Source organism: Penicillium verhagenii (assembly GCF_028828195.1).
Source record: "Penicillium verhagenii strain IBT 33310 chromosome Unknown utg000009l_segment0_segment0, whole genome shotgun sequence".
NCBI classification, from domain to species: Eukaryota; Fungi; Ascomycota; class Eurotiomycetes; order Eurotiales; family Aspergillaceae; genus Penicillium; species Penicillium verhagenii.
Window position 1 is genome coordinate 1,447,370 of NW_026643173.1, and position 17,232 is coordinate 1,464,601.

A 17,232-nucleotide genomic window follows, 5' to 3' on the forward strand; every position below is an offset into this window, starting at 1 on the left:
CACAGTCCTGTTCTGGTAAAGTTTGATGATGCATGTGTGCTTTTACGATATGACAAAGTACGCCAAACGGTCCACTGTAAACAAGCATGGACTGTTCAGCCTCACTCGCTGTGGGGATTTTCAAATATTAGACGTTGATCACCCATATTATCATCTTCTTATGGCTAGTCATGTCTCTTCTTTTAGTGCAGATTTAAATTAATCTATTTAGATCACGCGGGATTTACTTAGACCATCTTCGCACTAGCACCTGCCTGCCGTTTCTTACGAAAGTCGTGGGATTTCGTTTAGCCCGAAGCAAGAGAAGCACCTAGACCTAAGTTCGGCCGGGGAAAATGATATCTGAACCGTTTGCTAGATCTGGGCATTGGACAGGACATGCGCGATTATTATCGGTCCACTTGGCGGGCCCACATAGCGTCTTACGTCTCCGAACTAGGAAGGTAGTTGTTTGGTTATCTCAATATTCTTAAGCTTATTTACAATCTTCGACCTGAAATTGGAGTTAAGCTGGTTGCAGAAGTGGTCTTAAATTTCAGTGATTTGACACACGAATGGAATGGGATCTTTTACGTTCTGTGCTTGTATACCCGTGGGATTCTTCAAGAGATTCGCCGAATCCCCCGATAAATAATCGATGGTGATGTCAAAATCGTCTTGGCAGCCAATCAACTCCGCCCCCTCAAACTCTAAGTGTAGTTCGTTTCAGTCGAATTTGAAGATCAATCGCAAATTCCTTCCTGCGCCAAGACAACGTTATGTTTCCCCTATTCATATATCACACCTATTGCGCCCCCCGTGTCGCACACTCATGGTCCCCAGCTACGAAATGCAAATATCACATTGAGCTCGCCAAGTGGTGGCATACTTGGAACGCCAATCTCAAGTTGAGCCGGCTTATGCTACACATCCCTTGTCCTTTTTACCAGAAAAATGGCAGGTCAAACGGGTCCAATCGATGTTTCGCGGGCGATCGCCATGGTGATAGCAGCACTATTCGCCCTTTCCTGCTACAATGTCGTTGAAATCCTCATCTCAACCTTCACCACATTCAGACACCGCCGTGGCCTGTACTTCTGGAGCATGCTCGTCTCCACCATTGGAATCCTCATCCACGCCGTCTCGGGCTTTCTTCGGTACTTTGCGCTAGCCCCGAATTTCCCCATGTCGGTCGTCATCTGCATTGGATGGTATGCCATGGTAACCGGCCAGTCCGTGGTCCTGTACTCGCGGCTCCATCTGGTGTCTAGCCACTACGAGTATTTCCGCTACGTGCTGTACATGATAATCTTCAATGCCTGCGTCCTTCACATTCCGACCACGGTGCTCTTTCTAGGCAGCAATCATGGCGTCGACAGCTTCATCACACCCTTCAACATATATGAGCGGGTCCAGTTGACCGGATTCTCGCTCCAAGAGACCCTCATCAGCGCTTTATATATTTACGAGACGGTGACCGGGCTTCGGCCTGTTTTGCTTCTCAAAGGTCCACGCGGCAAGAGAGTGATTCTGAATCTCATTCTCGTCAACTCTATCGCTATCTTGCTTGATGCGTCTCTTCTGGCCTTGGAGTATAGCGACTATTTCGATATCCAGACTTCTTATAAGCCACTGGTGTACAGTATTAAGCTGAAGATGGAGTTCACGGTGCTGAACAGTCTTGTCGCTGTTATCAATACTAGTCCGACAACGATTGATGAGATTCATGGGTCTCCCTACGATGACCTTCATATACAGCCAAGGTGGAGTGGTGATCACTCTGCCCCTGCTAGTCTCGACATTGATCCCGAGTCAATTGGTCCGAGTGATCGGAGACGGGATCTCTGCAAACATCCGCCCAGCACTCCGGATTCTCGGACCTCAAATTATCCCATGCTGTCAGTGAAGACCGATGTACCATAATTTCTTGTTAGAGCGTTTGAGCAATAGATGAAAAATCGAAAGCCCCTGGAGGTTCCGTGTAACTGATACCAAAAGTACATACTTCTGAGTTTGAACTTTGAACTTTGGAACCTATTTCCAACAATTTAAAGTCGATAAGGAATACAGGGACTTTTAAAAGTTTCTACAAGAGATTTCATACACAAGATAAACTTGATAGATTGAGGGTATGACTATGGTACACAACGCCTATTCCCACTTTTGACCCAAATACACCGACCCATATACACTGGGTACGAGCGACATTTTTGGGATGGGCTGGAGGCTATTGTTCGCCAACCAGGCCCGGATGTCGTCAATCATTTCAATTTCCAGTTTTGTGTATTTTTGAATGCATTAATGCATTTAAACCTCACGGGTGAGGATGTCGGAGTCACCAGCATCAAGGATGGTCATGGTGGAGCAACGGAAGAGCTTACCGCAGGCGGTACCGAGCTCAATCTATTCAGGGGTTAGTCATTTCGCTCTCCGGGCCTCAAAAGAGATCCCATCGCTGAGCAACTTCACTCTCCGAAGTGGCATTGCCTACTTCTTCTCAGAGTAGTAAAGCTGCTAGGCAGCTGCGGCAATGAATGCCGGCTTGGGTTGGGGGTTTTATAACGTACGTTGTTACCGTTGAAGTGGTGGACGGGGACCTTGGCGAGCATGGCGTAGTACTCGAGCTCGGACTTGCGCAGGGGAGGGCAGTTACCAGCGATCAGGATCAGCTTGGCCTTTCCGGAGCGGAGGGTCTTCATGGAGGACTTGGATCCCATGGTGACTGAAAAAAATTGTTAGCGACCGGAGCGCACACTGGGATCACGACGACAAAAAAAAAACTCACCCTTGCCGGACTTCATGACGAGGGCAAGGCGGGAGGAGATGGTCTCTCCGGACTTCTTGGTCTTGGCCATTTTGATGGGTTGAGGGTGGTGATTGGGGTTGGCGAGTGAAAGTGTTGTGTATGAAAGAGAAGAAGAAGAAGAAAGTTCGAATTTGAAATTTTAGAAATTTGACCGCACAATGAAATATCTCACCGCTTACGTTATGATTGGTGGTTTCTGCCGCGCGGGGTTCCTGAGGAATCCTGACTCATGAGCGGGACCGGATGGGAACTTTTCTGCGGGAAACTGTCCCTTTCTCCTTCTTTTCTCCATATATTCTCAATCATTGTTCTTTGCTCATTGTTTTCGCCAAAATGGCCTCTGAAACAAGCACTGCTCCCACTGAGCGACTCCGTCAGTCTATCCCTATCCCCCCTATTTAACTAGACGGCTACTAAATCCCGTAGAGAGAGTCGATGCGCAGCCGGAGAACCCCTACGCCAGCTTGATTGAGGACCAGTTCATTGCTGTGGTCCCTTCTTTCACACTTGAATCTGGTGTTACCCTATACAATGTCCCCGTTGCGTACACTACAAGAGGTGTTCTCTCTCCCAATGGTGACAATGTTCTGGTGATCTGTCACGCATTGAGTGGTAGTGCTGATGTCGCCGACTGGTGGGGTCCACTCCTGGGTGGCCCTGGCCAAGCATTTGATGTGTCCCGATTCTTTGTCGTTTGTTTGAACAGCCTGGGCAGTCCCTATGGAAGTGCCAGCGCGGTCACATACAAGGATGGTAAGCCTGAGAATGGCTACTATGGACCTGAGTTTCCTCTAACCACTGTCCGCGATGACGTGAAGTAAGTTGAATCCGTTTCCAACACCATATGAATTAACAATTCTGACAATTTTTGCCAGCATTCACAAGTTGGTTTTGGACGACTTGGGTGTAAAGCAGATCGCTGCCGTTGTTGGTGGTTCCATGGGTGGAATGCTCACCTTGGAGTACTCCTTCTTTGGCAAGGACTATGTTCGTGCCATTGTGCCAATTGCTACATCTGCACGCCACTCTGCATGGTGCATCAGCTGGGGTGAAGCTCAGAGACAAAGTATTTACTCTGACCCCAAGTATGATGATGGATACTACACCTTTGAGGATCTCCCCGCTTCCGGCCTTGGCGCAGCCCGCATGTCGGCACTTCTTACATACCGTAGCCGAGACTCTTTCGAGTCGCGCTTTGGCCGCAATGTTCCCGACCCATCTAAGCGGGTTAACATTAATGGTGGCGAAAAGCTGCCCACTCCTCCTAATGAGCACTGGGCCATCCATAATGATGGACACCGGACTGGCGCGTCGAGCCGCCAGAACTCGCCAATCCCCCAGACCGCCCCCCAGACCCAGCCTGAGGTTCAGTTCATGGACCCCCAGTTCTCGGGCACCAAGACCTTCTCCCCGGAGATCGAGATTAAGACTGATTCTGCCGGTCGCCCTCGTCCGCCTACCTACTTCTCCGCACAGTCCTACTTGCGCTACCAGGGAGATAAGTTCGTGAAGCGATTTGATGCCAACTGCTACATCGCCATGACCCGCAAGCTCGATACTCACGACGTGTCCCGCCACCGTACCAGTGGCGAATCCGGTGACCGTGTGCTTGAGGCACTTGCTAAGATTGAGCAGCCTGCTCTGGTGATTGGTATTGAATCTGATGGTCTTTTCACATTCGCCGAGCAGCAGGAGGTTGCGGCTGGAATCCCTGATTCCCGTCTTAAGCGTATTGACAGCCCCGAGGGTCACGATGCCTTCCTCTTGCAGTTTGAGCAGGTCAACCGCCACATCGTGGAGTTCTTCCATGAGGTCCTGCCTGACATTATGGCTCAGACCAGTGCCGAGGGTGCCGCTGCTGTTGCAAGCGTCACCAAGCTCACCAAGAGCAGCACCTTTGGCGAGGCCGAGGTGGATGACATTACCGCCTGGTAAACCCTTTCACCATTTACCAATATGTGCCGGCGCAGTTTTATTCTGCAGCCACCCCCATGCTCCTTGTCCTGCCGACATGGATTCCCGCCCGGTTTCTCCACGCGTGACAGTTATACATTTATCAAGTTTTTCTATCACGAGGGGAGGCAAGTTGGATTCTTTGGCTAGACAAGCCGTCATGGCGCACCAGGGGAAGTAAAGGTTGCCGTTCTCTTATCCGTTTAGCTAGTCAGGGAGATGAGCACTTAACTGCCGCTCTCGAATCTCATCTGGACCAACGTCCATTTCGAGAAGACTGCACAAGAAGCATCCAACTGCTCTCCATCAGACCCATCCTCTGGGTCACTTACGAAGTTCCTTCCAGAGGTTGATGGGTCAATTTTGAAATATTTATCAAAGGATGATCCAAACGAGTGATTCATCCCAGCGACAATGTCGCTTTTTCGGGGTAGATAGATAGTTACCAAATAGAATATTAAAATTCAAATTTGGAAAAGCACAAGGCCATTCATCTAAGGTTGTAAACACTGAACAAGAGAAACCAGGAAAAGTTCAGGAACTGTACATAAGTCCTAGTGGGTAGCAAGTAACATTGAATCAGTTGTATATTGAGTTCACTCAACATTGAAGTGCTGCCCTCAAGCACTGCTCTCCACCTCAAGCTGGGCAGGACGTATCCATCCATTCAATTTTGGAAATTGAATATTATATCAGTGAAGATAATTAACCATGAAACAACTGTACTAGTAGGTATATAAAGTGCATTTCTTCTGCTCAATTGCTTCACTTTTTATGTATCCCAACTGTCACCCCCTTTGCTTTTGACTAGGTTCTCACGTCAAAACACCTCGGCATTACATTCCGCGTCAGAGAAATAAGACGACGATCAGCACTACCCTCTAGGAAAATGGCATTGATAATCTCTTGCACCGAATGCGTCAAAGAATTCGGAGATTACACAAGTGCAATGGAGCACCTCTACCGCGATCATGATCTCCTGGTTGCTTGCTATCAAGAGTTCGATTTTGATACCAAGGCCTGGCACTGCCACGAATGTTCACCCCGTTATACGGCGATTAGCGATTTGGAAATGTGGGGCCATATCTGGGAAGTTCACTACGACCTTGTTAGATGTTTAGTGGGACTCGCTACTTGAATCTGACCTCGGAAACGACTCAGGGGAACCGAATGAACTGTGAGAAGATTCAAGAGCCTCGATTTGTTCCAGCAAACTTCAAATGTTTGACTAGTTCTGGTACTAATTAGCCTAATCAAGAGGCAACCCATTACTACTAGTACGTAACTTTTGAACCGGAGCTCGTATTTGGTACTTCCGGGGCTAATGTAAAAAACAGTGTTTTTGTTACGAGACTTATTTCAGAGCCTCATTCAGTATATACAAGTCCCTAACCTTGAAGTACTGCAATATACCGCATATAATGGGTACCTTGTACATGAATCCCTTCTATCTCAGCCCCTGCCTTTTAGATTTGATTTTCTCCCCACACATGTGCATGGACCATTCAATAATAACCATTGATGCGATAACAATAATGAATGTGTATCTTAGCGCATGACCGGTTACTGAATTGGGGTATGATAAGGCACTATTGGGGGAGATTGGGGGGAGATTGGGGAGATTGTTTCCCAGTCCCTGCCCAGTCCCTGCTCGGTCCCTGCTCAGTCCCACTTGTGAATATTAATCGCTTAATCGCCAGGGTCCCGAGGGCCTGATGGGGCCTTAGGGGTCCATGCCGATAAGCCCCCCAAGCCACATTCTCCAGGCCAGAACCTAACCAATCCCGGCATCTCCAGCATTTCAAACTAGAGAAGTAAGTGACTCAAGCCACTGGAAGCGATAGATGGACTTTTTCCGGGCTATTGTTTTAGTGCTATACGGAGTACAACTGTAACCTTGTCAGATGGAACATGACGATTCACATGCAGAGCTTCCCATCTTTCTACGTGTCCTGAAGTAAAATAAAAAGAATAAAAATAAAAGTTTTATCATAAACAATGACGCTGGATCTGTGCCGACTGCCAAGTTTATCTGGTTTTTTATTTTCTTGTTTGCTTTTGTTTTTCTAGAAGCGCTGCAAATCAGGGCCGATGGGGCTCGTTACCGAACCGAATAGAGTGGACCACCCGCAGCTGAAAAGCTGAAAAGAAAAAAATAAAAAAAATGTTGAAAATCCGGAAAGTGGTTCGAGAAATTAGTGGGAAATTTGGTTGGCGCGAATGGAGAGCAATTTACCGGAAAAGAAAATTTGCATTCTAGAAATGGAGTCGTGTTTGGGCGAATTATTAGGCTGTTTCGAGCTATGTACAATGATCTGTGTTGATGTCATTTAATGCCACGTAGAATTCCAATCTTATTTCCGGGTAGCGGAAAGTCTTGGCGCTGGAAAGTGCGCGTAGCCCTGCAAAACCTCAGAAAACCGGGTGTGGTATGGTTGTCAAGCGGTGTGGCAGGAAATCTACTCTACTTCCCTCAGCTACTGTATCATAGATGGAGTAAATGATCGTGATTAGCGTTAGTGTATCTCGACGGAGTAATTTCCCTTGAATCGCTTACAAGGAGGGAATCCACCACTTGTCTCAAAGCTGATACTTTTCGTCTTTTGCTTTAATTTTCTTTATTTACTTTATTTACTGTGAAAAAAAAAACATTTCCCCTGATAAAAGGATTGGTTTCTTCTTCCAATTTACTTTTCTTTATTTTTGGACTTTCCCTTTATCATGCAGTCCTTTATCTTTTCAATACAGAAAATAGGCCAAAGCCAGCAAGTACAGGTCTAGACTGAGCTTGAGCTACGATCTTATACCGCATTGGGGATGGGGTTATCATTGAGAACCGGTCGCAGTCCACAGTATGTCCACTCCAAGCCCACTCCAAGTCCACTCAATGTCCACCATGACCATATCGATTCCCATTTCAATCCCATTCAGGTCCAGCCTTAACCGTTTCGGTCTCCACTTTTCGTTTGCGATTCCAACTTTCCAAACGCCAAATGATCCAAATTGCTCTTTATCCGGACTCCACCCTAGTGGACGTAGCTAATGAAAAATATTATATTTAAAAAATAAATAAAAAATATTTAGCTTACAAGTAATCAATAATAAACCCTTGAAGAAATATAATTGCTCGTGCTCTGAGACTTGTTTTACATTTAATTCTTTAATTCTCCCTATCCCTCGTTGCCATCCCCCGCATACCCACCGTTGTACAGCCAACACACCTCATTTTCTCTCCGAATCACCAGCCCAATCCAATCTGTACCATTCGTTCCTTCAACTCATCTGTACTGCCGGAGTTGATTTCCCCTTCGCCACTTCATTTTCATATCACATAGTTAGCGTTGGTGGGCGACGGTCTCCCAGAGTTTCCGTTATTACCTCTGACTTCAACCTTACACTTTTACCGTCATCTGCGCAACCTTGAAAAAAAAAAAAAAACACCACATTGGAAAATCGACTCCCTGCAAACACCTTTCGAAATACACATTCACCCCACTTCCATACATAATGGAGCGCAAGCTCTCCCAAAAGGCTGCACAGATGCGCCAGCGTTTGTTTACTCGTCACAACCACTCCCGAGGCCGCGCGGCAACAATGATCACAGATGCCCCAAGGCCTGTATCCAGCGCATCCAGCACTCGCTCCCGCTCAGCCACGACGCCCATCCCAGCGCACCCAGCCAGACCAGACTCAGATAGCACCGACACCGAGCCAACTCGCTTCTACCACTTCACCGACGTGCCAGGCTACTTCCGCCCCGCAACACCATACATCGACAGACAAGATATCGACGAGGATCTCGTCGACAACGTGAAACACGCCTGCAGCCTCCTAGTCGAGAGCATCGAGCGCGGCCTCCCCATCTGGCCATCCTTCCACACCGTTGAAAAGCCGCTGCAAAAAGACGGCTCCTTCAAAGCCCTCCCCCAGGAACAACGCCCCATCTACCAAGGCGTCATGGCCCAGCTATCCCTCTCGCCCGTCGAAGTCAACCACCACCTCCCATTCTACACCGAAACCTGGGACGGAACCACCCCCGACTCCCCACCCACTCCACCAAACGCCTACCAGACTTCCTCCTGTGCCATGAGTCCCTCAGCAGGCACGGGCCGCTTCTACGGCACGCAAAGCAACCGCCGCTCATCAAGAACGCACGCAGACGACGACGTCTTCCAAATCAAGTGGATCCGCCCAGCATCGTACCAGGAAAAAAATCCGCACCTTACCAGAGGCCGTGGCCGTGGCCGCGGCCACAGCTCCGCAACATACGAGACTACATCCGCCCACTCAAGATCCTACTCCCGGCCCCGCTCGCGCTCGCGCTCCCGTTCCCGCTCCTCAAGCCCCGGCTTCTTCCCCTACAGTCCACCGCAGTTCGAAGGAACCTGTCGCTGGGACAGGGATACTGCGCAGATCGTCGAGTCGCCCGATGACCGTAACGAGGCATCCTACTTCCCCGCGCCGGGCGATCACTGGGACCGCGAGGCTGTCGAAATCATGCGCTCCTTCAATGAAGGCTGGGAGCCTAGTGGGACCCGCATAGCGCTGCATGTTCCTAAGACCTCGGCGCCGAATACGGCTGTGCCTTTGACGGCTGGTGGTGCGCCTGTTCCTGTTCCTGGTCCTGGTCCTGCTCAGCGTCGCTTCTACAGCGCCAGTGGAAGGCCGACGACGTGCGCGGTCGTAAGACGACCTGAGGATAGCAAGACTCGTGACTGGGATGCGTTCGAGGTCCAGGGGAAGCGGGATTCGGCGCTGTATCGCAGTTTGTCCATGAGTAATGTTTCGAGTGAGGAGGAGAAGGGGCCTCGGGGATTTTCTTATCCTGTTTGCGCTGATCAGAATGGGAATTCGCTTGATTCTAAGTCTTTTCGGCGGGGTGAGATGCCGTTTTATGATGTTGGGGCTCAGATTGAGAATGAGGGTCCTGGGCGGCATCGGAGGAAACGAGCTTCGGAGTTGCTGAAGAAGTTGACTGGGTTGGGGATGCGGCGGAAGGAGACTGGTGGACTTGCTGTTGATTGATGATTATGATGATCTGGCTGGTTTTGCTCTTGATTTTCATCATATCCTTTTGGAATCTTGCTTCTTTATCTTCTCTATTTCTTAGCGATTTTGGTTCGTTTTCTTCTTTTGTCATTTACATTATGGCGCATATAGGTAGATGTTTATGTAGATACCCCCTCTAAGCCCAATAATTTTCAATTTCGATTTGCTTCGAAAGTTACTTCATTTATTTCCGACTCCTAGTAGTAATTTCAGGTTTTCTCTCACATGTGTATTTTCTCCACCACACAGCTAGCGATACCGGCACTACCACCATGTAACTAATGGGGGGACAAGGAGAACGTCCAAGTCTTCAATAAAAGTGAATCGAAACACCATTTCCTTTGCCAGGCAATTTGGGAGCAGGCGCCGCGCTCAAAAAAAGCTCTGACATGGGCACGTTCCGCTTGACGCGAACAAATTTGGCGGAGTCAACGATGCATGAGAATTCTCGAACGGCGTCAAAACCAGTTTGGGATAAAAAGTAGTCTGAGGATCTGGAGGCTGCATAACCAGTCATCCTCGATCGCTGCCGCACGGGGATTGGAGCGAGCGCGGGCACCAAAGTCTGCCCAGCCCTCCGCGAATACCTTCGATTTTAGCGCAAAAGTGGAACATCGAGTACCAAAGTTGACTTCGTACATCAAAGCTTCGTCACGTTCGGACGCTTCCGACATCTTTTCAAGAAAACGAGCATTCACTGCGTAGCATTTATGGACCGCGCATTCCAGGGCCTCGTTCCGGAGTCAGAGACCGAACCTGCAGCCGGGGCGCGGGTAACAGCAGTGAAAAAATCGATGCCCTCGACTCCATAGATTTCGATGGTTAGGTCTCTGCGTATACTTCAGTGCTTTGAAAAGCTTCCCATATCCTGACTTAGACGACCAATTTTTGAGAAGCGTCCGGTTTGGACACGAGATCCCTGAGTCGGTCACCAAATTGAGAGAGACTTCCAGCGATCTGAGGCAAACTGGTTCTCATAAGGAATACACTGTACCCATCATCATGATTCTCCACAGATCCTGAAGCGACTCCCGACTCCCGACCTCGGCAGCAGTTTAAGTTCGACCTAGCCCCAACGCTAGGCCTCATGCCGTTAGTGCACCCGAGGATATCCACCTCCCCCATAAGAGATCGAACGGGAACCCCAAAACCAAGTGACCAAAACAAAACATAATCCTTCGAAGAGGCCCGTGAAATGTAATCCATAGGAACATCCACCACACCAATAAAGTCCCAAAACAAGCTGCGAAACCTAAGACGGTCTTCGAAGAGCCAAGAAAGATTTGGGCCTTTCGTATCTCCGACGTGTAAAAAGTCTTCGAAGTAAAGATGACGTAACCCCCCCCCCCCCCCCTCTGGTTTGGCGTTTTGCGGATTGGTTATATAAAGCAGCAAACGGGAGGACCATGCAGTTCTATGATTTTCACTGAAGTAATCTCAACCTGAGGAGAACGTTTTTTCCGGATTTTTGAAGAATGGAAGAATGCTGATCGAGGGGGGTGGGGATAGGAGGACCCGAAGGCGTAGAGCGCTCATGTATGGCCGCATAGGAGCGCGTTTTTCGTCCATCCGATATCCTTCCGAGCCAAGCCAGGCTCATGATGAGAGAAGAAGCGTTTCTTTCTCGATCAATTCGACTCCTTATCAATGAAAATGCCTTGCCCTTGTATAGAGCAATCTTGACATATTTTTGAGTTTGTAGTTCCGAAGCTTGTTGCTATCCAAGCATGCTTTATGTATTTTGGGTTGTATGCATGCTCAAGTGGAACCGCCCAGTTTCTAATTGCCGCGTGTAGCTGTGAGAAAATGTTCCACTTCTTTTGACACAGCATACTGAGGCGAAGTTGACAGCATGGCTCGTGCCATCCATTTCTCTGTGCCGCTGATGAGCTGGATATACTGGTGTACCATGCGTAAACGTCGGGTTCGGTGGCAACTTAGCTCAGTAACCAGGTGACCCACGGAGACTCATACATAAGGGCCAATTCCGACAATATCCAGATTTGCTCGTTGAGGAACGGCTTTTTGATTGGCGAATCCCCGTCGAATGTGACCATCCTTGTTGTTGTGAGGTTCATCGTAGAGTCGGAATTGATGAGTCCAGTTGACCCATCACACCCCCAATCACACCCATACCCACACCCACAACCACACCGCCATGGACATATATAGGGGAGAGTTCTGATCCGGTGTTGAACCCATTCAGAGAAGAACGGAAACATGAAGAGAGAGATGAACTGATCACCAAGGGTTTGATTGATGTTTGTGGTTGCAGCTTTGAAAAACTGAATTTTGAGACCCATGGTGAGACGAGCTTTGGGTATTGACTGGAGTTTCTGCTTTCTTGACTGGAGTGAAGTCAAATAGAAGTAACTTGACTGTAGTGAAGTCCAATATAAATAAATATAAATAATGAAGAAGGAAAGAAAAGATGAGGAAGAAGGGAAATGAAAGATAAAAATCGAGAAAGATGAGGAATATGGAAGAGGGGAGGAAGATGGAGGTTTGAAGAGACAAGAAAGACGGGAGAGACTAGAAACGAGAGAACGGCAAACATTGAAAGCTCTATCTCGCTTGTAGCATTCCAAGGTCAGAAACAAAGGATAGTCACAATCCAAACATTGAAAGGATCTCTTTACCCAACCATAACTCAGATATGACTGATGGATCCTATATAAAATACCTTGTACTGGCCCATAAAACCTGTGATTGATTTTTTCCAGACCCGGAAGCCCCTTTTTTGGTCATAAAGGCAGATGATACAGAGTATTATGTACAACTTCTTTATATTTTAAAATCTTGAACTTCTTTATATATTGATCCTTAAACTTGTTTATATGTTGAATCCTTCTATATGAACCGCAAGAGTGCCAGTAGGGGTACCGCGGTTACCTGATGTTGGTTGGTTCTTATTTTTGGGGGACCTGAGTATACTGAGAAATGTGCACGAATTTCTTAGATAGCCTCACTTCGTTCAGCTACTAGGATAAATGACGACTTCTGGATTTGCAGACATGTGTTGAGGATCGCATGAAAATCTTATACATTACAGTAATATTCGAAATCAGATTTACCTCTACACTCTTCGACCTTACCTGTGTATGCGTAGGACGGGGTCGTCCTCTCCTGTGTATTTCGCGGTGCAACCGACGGCGCTGTCTTTGAAGACTTTTGAGCTCAGCTTCTTCGGCACTGCGGACAATGGCCCGAGCCCAAATCTGTTGTGGTTATGGATAATGCGTCATTCCATCATTTAGAATGGGTCTCGCAGATGTGCGCGGACGCGGGGGCGAAACTGGTATATCTGCCGCCTTACTCGCCGGACTTAAATCCCATCAAGGAGTTTTTTTGCTAAGCTGAAAAAGCTTTATCAAAGGTAACTAGAGTTACTATAAAGTGGATCCCGATCAAGGTTTTGATGTTTTTCTTGTATGGTGTATTGACACAGTCGGTATAAAGACAGAGAGTGCTAGAGGTCACTTTCGACACTCAGGCTTAAAGATAGACATCTGCAGAACTTAAACCCAATTTCTGGTGGTATAGAAATTACTTATCCTGCACTACCACCGTGGTTCCCACCACCACCTCCTCCACTCGGCTCAGTACAAACATTGAGAATATCAATCAAAAACTATTTAGGTTAGCTTCACCTCATCAATATCATATTCAAGTCTCACATTTTCCGTATTACAGCATAGGGCTTGACCCTTGCAAGAATTACCCACTATAGACCGGTCAGCATAGCCCGAAGTAAGAATGCCTTTAATAGAAACGTGAAGAGATAGCGTACAGCTTGCACACCCAACTCCGATGTCAACGGTTTTACCTAGAATGCTGACAGGGACCAGAATCTGACAGCATTTTGGAGTCTGGTTGCCACTGGAACATGTAATGGAGGTTTGTCTCTCGGTGAGTGGAGACGCAACCACGCCGCTGGCCACAGTAGCAAGTATAAAGTGAGAGAGTAGCATTTTGCCCGACTCGCGGTTATTTGAACCTATTTGATGGTTGGTTATCATATGAAAGATCATTCCTAATCGCCAGAATAATGTATTCTTATATTCTGGTATAATTTAAAGGCCCAGTCTAGATCTCTGAGTAAGGGTCTTAATGCTAGGGAACATGTTTATAGTGTTGGTTCTTGACTTATGAACCGGCGATCTACTATTTAGCCTTGTGACATTTGGATAAGTAATCATTGGCTAGTACAATTTCAGTTGACTAGTTAGAGTTTCGTACTTTTGTCATCCAATGGTATTTCTGAGAATCACATAGCCTCTTACTTATTGGTCTGATCTTGTCCCCGCTCCGCAGGGAATATCCTAAAGCAGAAGAGTTTCATGAAGTCATCAGTTATACATCTCGACTAACCGCACGGTTAGTATAACTAATTAGATCAGGTAAACCTAGGTTCAATATTATCCTGGAGTCCTGGACTACGGCATGACCAGTCTAGAATAGGCCATCTCAAGCACTCTGGGATATTTAGTGGGCGAAATACCACAAAAGCCACAAAATTAAAATGGGCTAAATTGCATATCTTAAGAATAGAATCGAGGGATATAAGAATATAATTTCAAATAAGGCAACTTAGGCCACATCTTCTAACTATTAACTAAACATGAAACTAATGACGCCATCCAAACGCGTACCATAGTATCCAGGAGTGGGGGCGTATTACGAGTCATGTTTCCATGGTTGGGGCACGTCGGGCTGAGAGGTGAAATTATCATAGTCTGGGGTCTGTGTCACCTTTACGAACGACAGCAGTCCTTAACAAGTCCATGTCAGCTTCTTAAAGGTACCAGCTTTCAATCGACGCCGGCGACCAATGAAAATCACAGTGCATAAAAGTAACCACAGGAAGAACAAGTATACATGTATTCGTCTACCAGGCTTAGACTAACTTAGTTCTCTACGTAGACAATGCAGCCTTCTTTTATGTTAAAGGAGTGTGAGCGAGAGCTGCGTGTGGCGTGGAGGCCAAAATATTGAAAGAAAGGAAAATGAAGCTTGAGGAGGGGAGAGAGGGAATATGAATCTATGAAAGAAGCACTTGAGATTATGAATCTATGAAAGAAGATGTATCGCCGAAGATGAATATATGAAAGAAGACGCATCGACGAAGATCCAGGCTAAGCTTGACCCGCTGCCTTCACGGAGATTAGATTTTCGGAGTGCCGCAGAAAACCAAGACATTTCTAATAAGTGAAGACAAGGCGTTGAAGACGAGTCGAAGAAACTAGGCCTCCGTCTTATTCTTTTGCTCCTTCTTCTCCAACGAGAACTTAGTATCAAGCTCCTTCCGAAGGGTAATTTCCTTTTCCAAGAACACAAAACAGAATCCCAGGCCCACAAAAGCTAGGCTCACATACCAAACCACATTAAGCGAATCCACATAAACCGACCTCACCTGCGCAACCGTAACAGGATCCGCAATAGATTCAATAAAAGCCTTAGTAGCATACTCATACGCGCGCCCATTGCTAAGCTGTCCCCTAACATCAACATCAGCAATGCGCGACACCAACGCCTGAAACCGATTATTAAAAACAGCCGTGGAAACAGTCGTGCCCCAGATCAAGCCAAAAGTACGCATAAAGGACCAAGTTGCAGTACATTGCGCCGTATCCTCCTCGGCCAACGGAGCTTGGACAGCAGGCAGCAGAACCGGTAGCGCTAGACCCGTGCCCAACGCACCGGGAAGCTGGTAACCCACCCACTCCCCCGTACTGGACCCAGCATCAAGGAGACTCAGGAGCCCAAAGCCGACGATCATGAGCGCAAAGCCCACGTGCTGAACGGGACGATATCGGCCGAATCTGGACAGCAAAGTCCCGCCGACAATAGCACCAGGAATCATAAACAGGATAGTGGGGAGAAGCTGGATTCCCGAACGCGAAGGCGTCGCGCTCAGGACGGCCTGGAAATACACCGGCAGGAAATACATGACCGAGACAAAGGCAAGCGTGTGCAAGAAGGTGACGGCGAACGCGGTGGCGGACGTGCGATTCGCAAAGCTGCGCAGCGGCATGGCGGGGTGCGTGCAGAAGCGCGATGCCTCGTAAAGGACGAAGACGACCGAGCCCGCGAAGCCCAGCGCCAGCGGGACGAGAACATGGTACGAGGACCAGGGGTACTGGGTTCCGGCCCAGGAGAGAGAGATAAGGATGGAGAGGGTGGAGAGGACGAAGAGGGCGTTTCCTATCCAGTCGATGCGGCGTAGACGCTTTATATAGTCTGGTGTTTTGTCTGATTTGAGGCGGAGGAAGGCGAAGAGTGCGATGCAGGCTACGCCGCCGATGGGCACGTTGAGGTAGAAGACCCATGGCCAGGAGGAGTGTTGGACTATAAGTCCGCCGAAGAGCGGGCCCAGGGCGACGCCTAGCCCGACGAGACTGACGATTAGGCCGAGGTATTTGCCTCGTTCGCGGAGGGGGAGCAGGTCGCAGATTATTATCTCTGTTAGGACGAGGATGCCGCTGCTGCCGATGCCTTGGAGGAGGCGGGCTGCGATGAGGGTTTCGATGTTCTTGGATCCGCCTGCGATGCCGCTGCCGATGGTGAATATGGCTGCGCTGGTGATAATGGGCCAGCGGCGGCCGTAGATGTCGGCTATTTGACCGAAGAAGGGCTGGAAAGCTGTTCTGCGGTGTTTTTAGCTTGTGTCGGGTTGGGGTTGTAGAAGGAAGTGGTGTGCCTACTGGGTCAGATAGTAGCCATTGACGACCCAGACGTAGAGACTTGCACCTCCGAGATCGGCTGTGATGGTGGGTAGGGCTGTGGACGTGATGGTTGCCTCTAACGAGGTTAGGAGACTGGTCAGGGCTAGGGCCACGATTATGGCATAGAAGCCAAATGACTTTTTTGTTGGTGTTGTCAGGTTGGTTTCGGAGACGTCGTGTGTTTGGCTTTGCTCGACAGCTGCGGAGGTATCTGCGGTGAGTTCATGTTGGTTACTTTTGCCTGCTTCTGGGTCCTCTATCGTGTTTGTAACTGGGGATGTTGATATCGCGGCCATGGTAGTATCTACAGCCATAAATTTTCTGGGGCCTCGCAGATGGTGAATACAACGACGGAATAAAGAAAAAGAAAAAAAAGACAGGGCAAAATACATTAAGCTATATATAGAGACTCGTATTAAAATTTGAAGCAAAAAAAAAACAGGATCATAAAATATGGCGGACGAAATTGGTGCTTTCTTAGACATGGCCGGGATGTATAGTATGAGATGTAGGGTTTGCAATATTTGGGTTGGGAATAGTTGGCTTCGTCCGAGCCTCGAGTCTTTCGGATCAGCATTCTAATGTTCTAAAAGACCAATCAGCATCAGTGTTAGATGCCTTGGCATTGGTCCAAATGTTCTTTTCGTTTTGTAAATTTCGTCCGTCCCTCGGCCGTGTCCCGGAAACCCCAACCCCGCAGGCCGGGCCTAGTACTAATGA

The 17,232-nt window shown here is 48.0% G+C and overlaps 6 protein-coding genes across 6 annotated transcripts; 3 read left to right on the forward strand and 3 right to left on the reverse strand.

Annotated features, from left to right (window-relative positions):
* Nucleotides 1–933: 933 nt before the first annotated feature.
* Nucleotides 934–1,902, forward strand: N7466_009595 (uncharacterized protein; the record flags this gene model as incomplete). The annotated part of the gene is made up of 1 exon (XM_057168984.1): nucleotides 934–1,902. One exon carries the CDS (start codon nucleotides 934–936, stop codon nucleotides 1,900–1,902), a length of 969 nt encoding a protein of 322 aa, XP_057017690.1.
* Nucleotides 1,903–2,286: 384 nt separating this feature from the next.
* N7466_009596 (60S ribosomal protein eL30) lies at nucleotides 2,287–2,834 on the reverse strand (the record flags this gene model as incomplete). The annotated part of the gene is made up of 3 exons (XM_057168985.1): nucleotides 2,287–2,382; nucleotides 2,547–2,701; nucleotides 2,765–2,834. The coding sequence occupies 3 exons, from the start codon at nucleotides 2,832–2,834 to the stop codon at nucleotides 2,287–2,289; spliced, it is 321 nt and encodes a 106-aa protein (XP_057017691.1).
* A 284-nt stretch (nucleotides 2,835–3,118) lies between these two features.
* met2 (homoserine O-acetyltransferase) lies at nucleotides 3,119–4,720 on the forward strand (the record flags this gene model as incomplete). Its single annotated transcript, XM_057168986.1, has 3 exons — nucleotides 3,119–3,158; nucleotides 3,212–3,602; nucleotides 3,661–4,720. The coding sequence occupies 3 exons, from the start codon at nucleotides 3,119–3,121 to the stop codon at nucleotides 4,718–4,720; spliced, it is 1,491 nt and encodes a 496-aa protein (XP_057017692.1).
* Nucleotides 4,721–8,245: 3,525 nt separating this feature from the next.
* On the forward strand, nucleotides 8,246–9,763 carry N7466_009598 (uncharacterized protein; the record flags this gene model as incomplete). The annotated part of the gene is made up of 1 exon (XM_057168987.1): nucleotides 8,246–9,763. One exon carries the CDS (start codon nucleotides 8,246–8,248, stop codon nucleotides 9,761–9,763), a length of 1,518 nt encoding a protein of 505 aa, XP_057017693.1.
* Nucleotides 9,764–10,245: 482 nt separating this feature from the next.
* Nucleotides 10,246–10,461, reverse strand: N7466_009599 (uncharacterized protein; the record flags this gene model as incomplete). Its single annotated transcript, XM_057168988.1, has 1 exon — nucleotides 10,246–10,461. The coding sequence occupies one exon, from the start codon at nucleotides 10,459–10,461 to the stop codon at nucleotides 10,246–10,248; it is 216 nt and encodes a 71-aa protein (XP_057017694.1).
* A 4,568-nt stretch (nucleotides 10,462–15,029) lies between these two features.
* Nucleotides 15,030–16,808, reverse strand: N7466_009600 (MDR family MFS transporter; the record flags this gene model as incomplete). Its single annotated transcript, XM_057168989.1, has 2 exons — nucleotides 15,030–16,434; nucleotides 16,492–16,808. 2 exons carry the CDS (start codon nucleotides 16,806–16,808, stop codon nucleotides 15,030–15,032), a joined length of 1,722 nt encoding a protein of 573 aa, XP_057017695.1.
* Nucleotides 16,809–17,232: the final 424 nt, after the last annotated feature.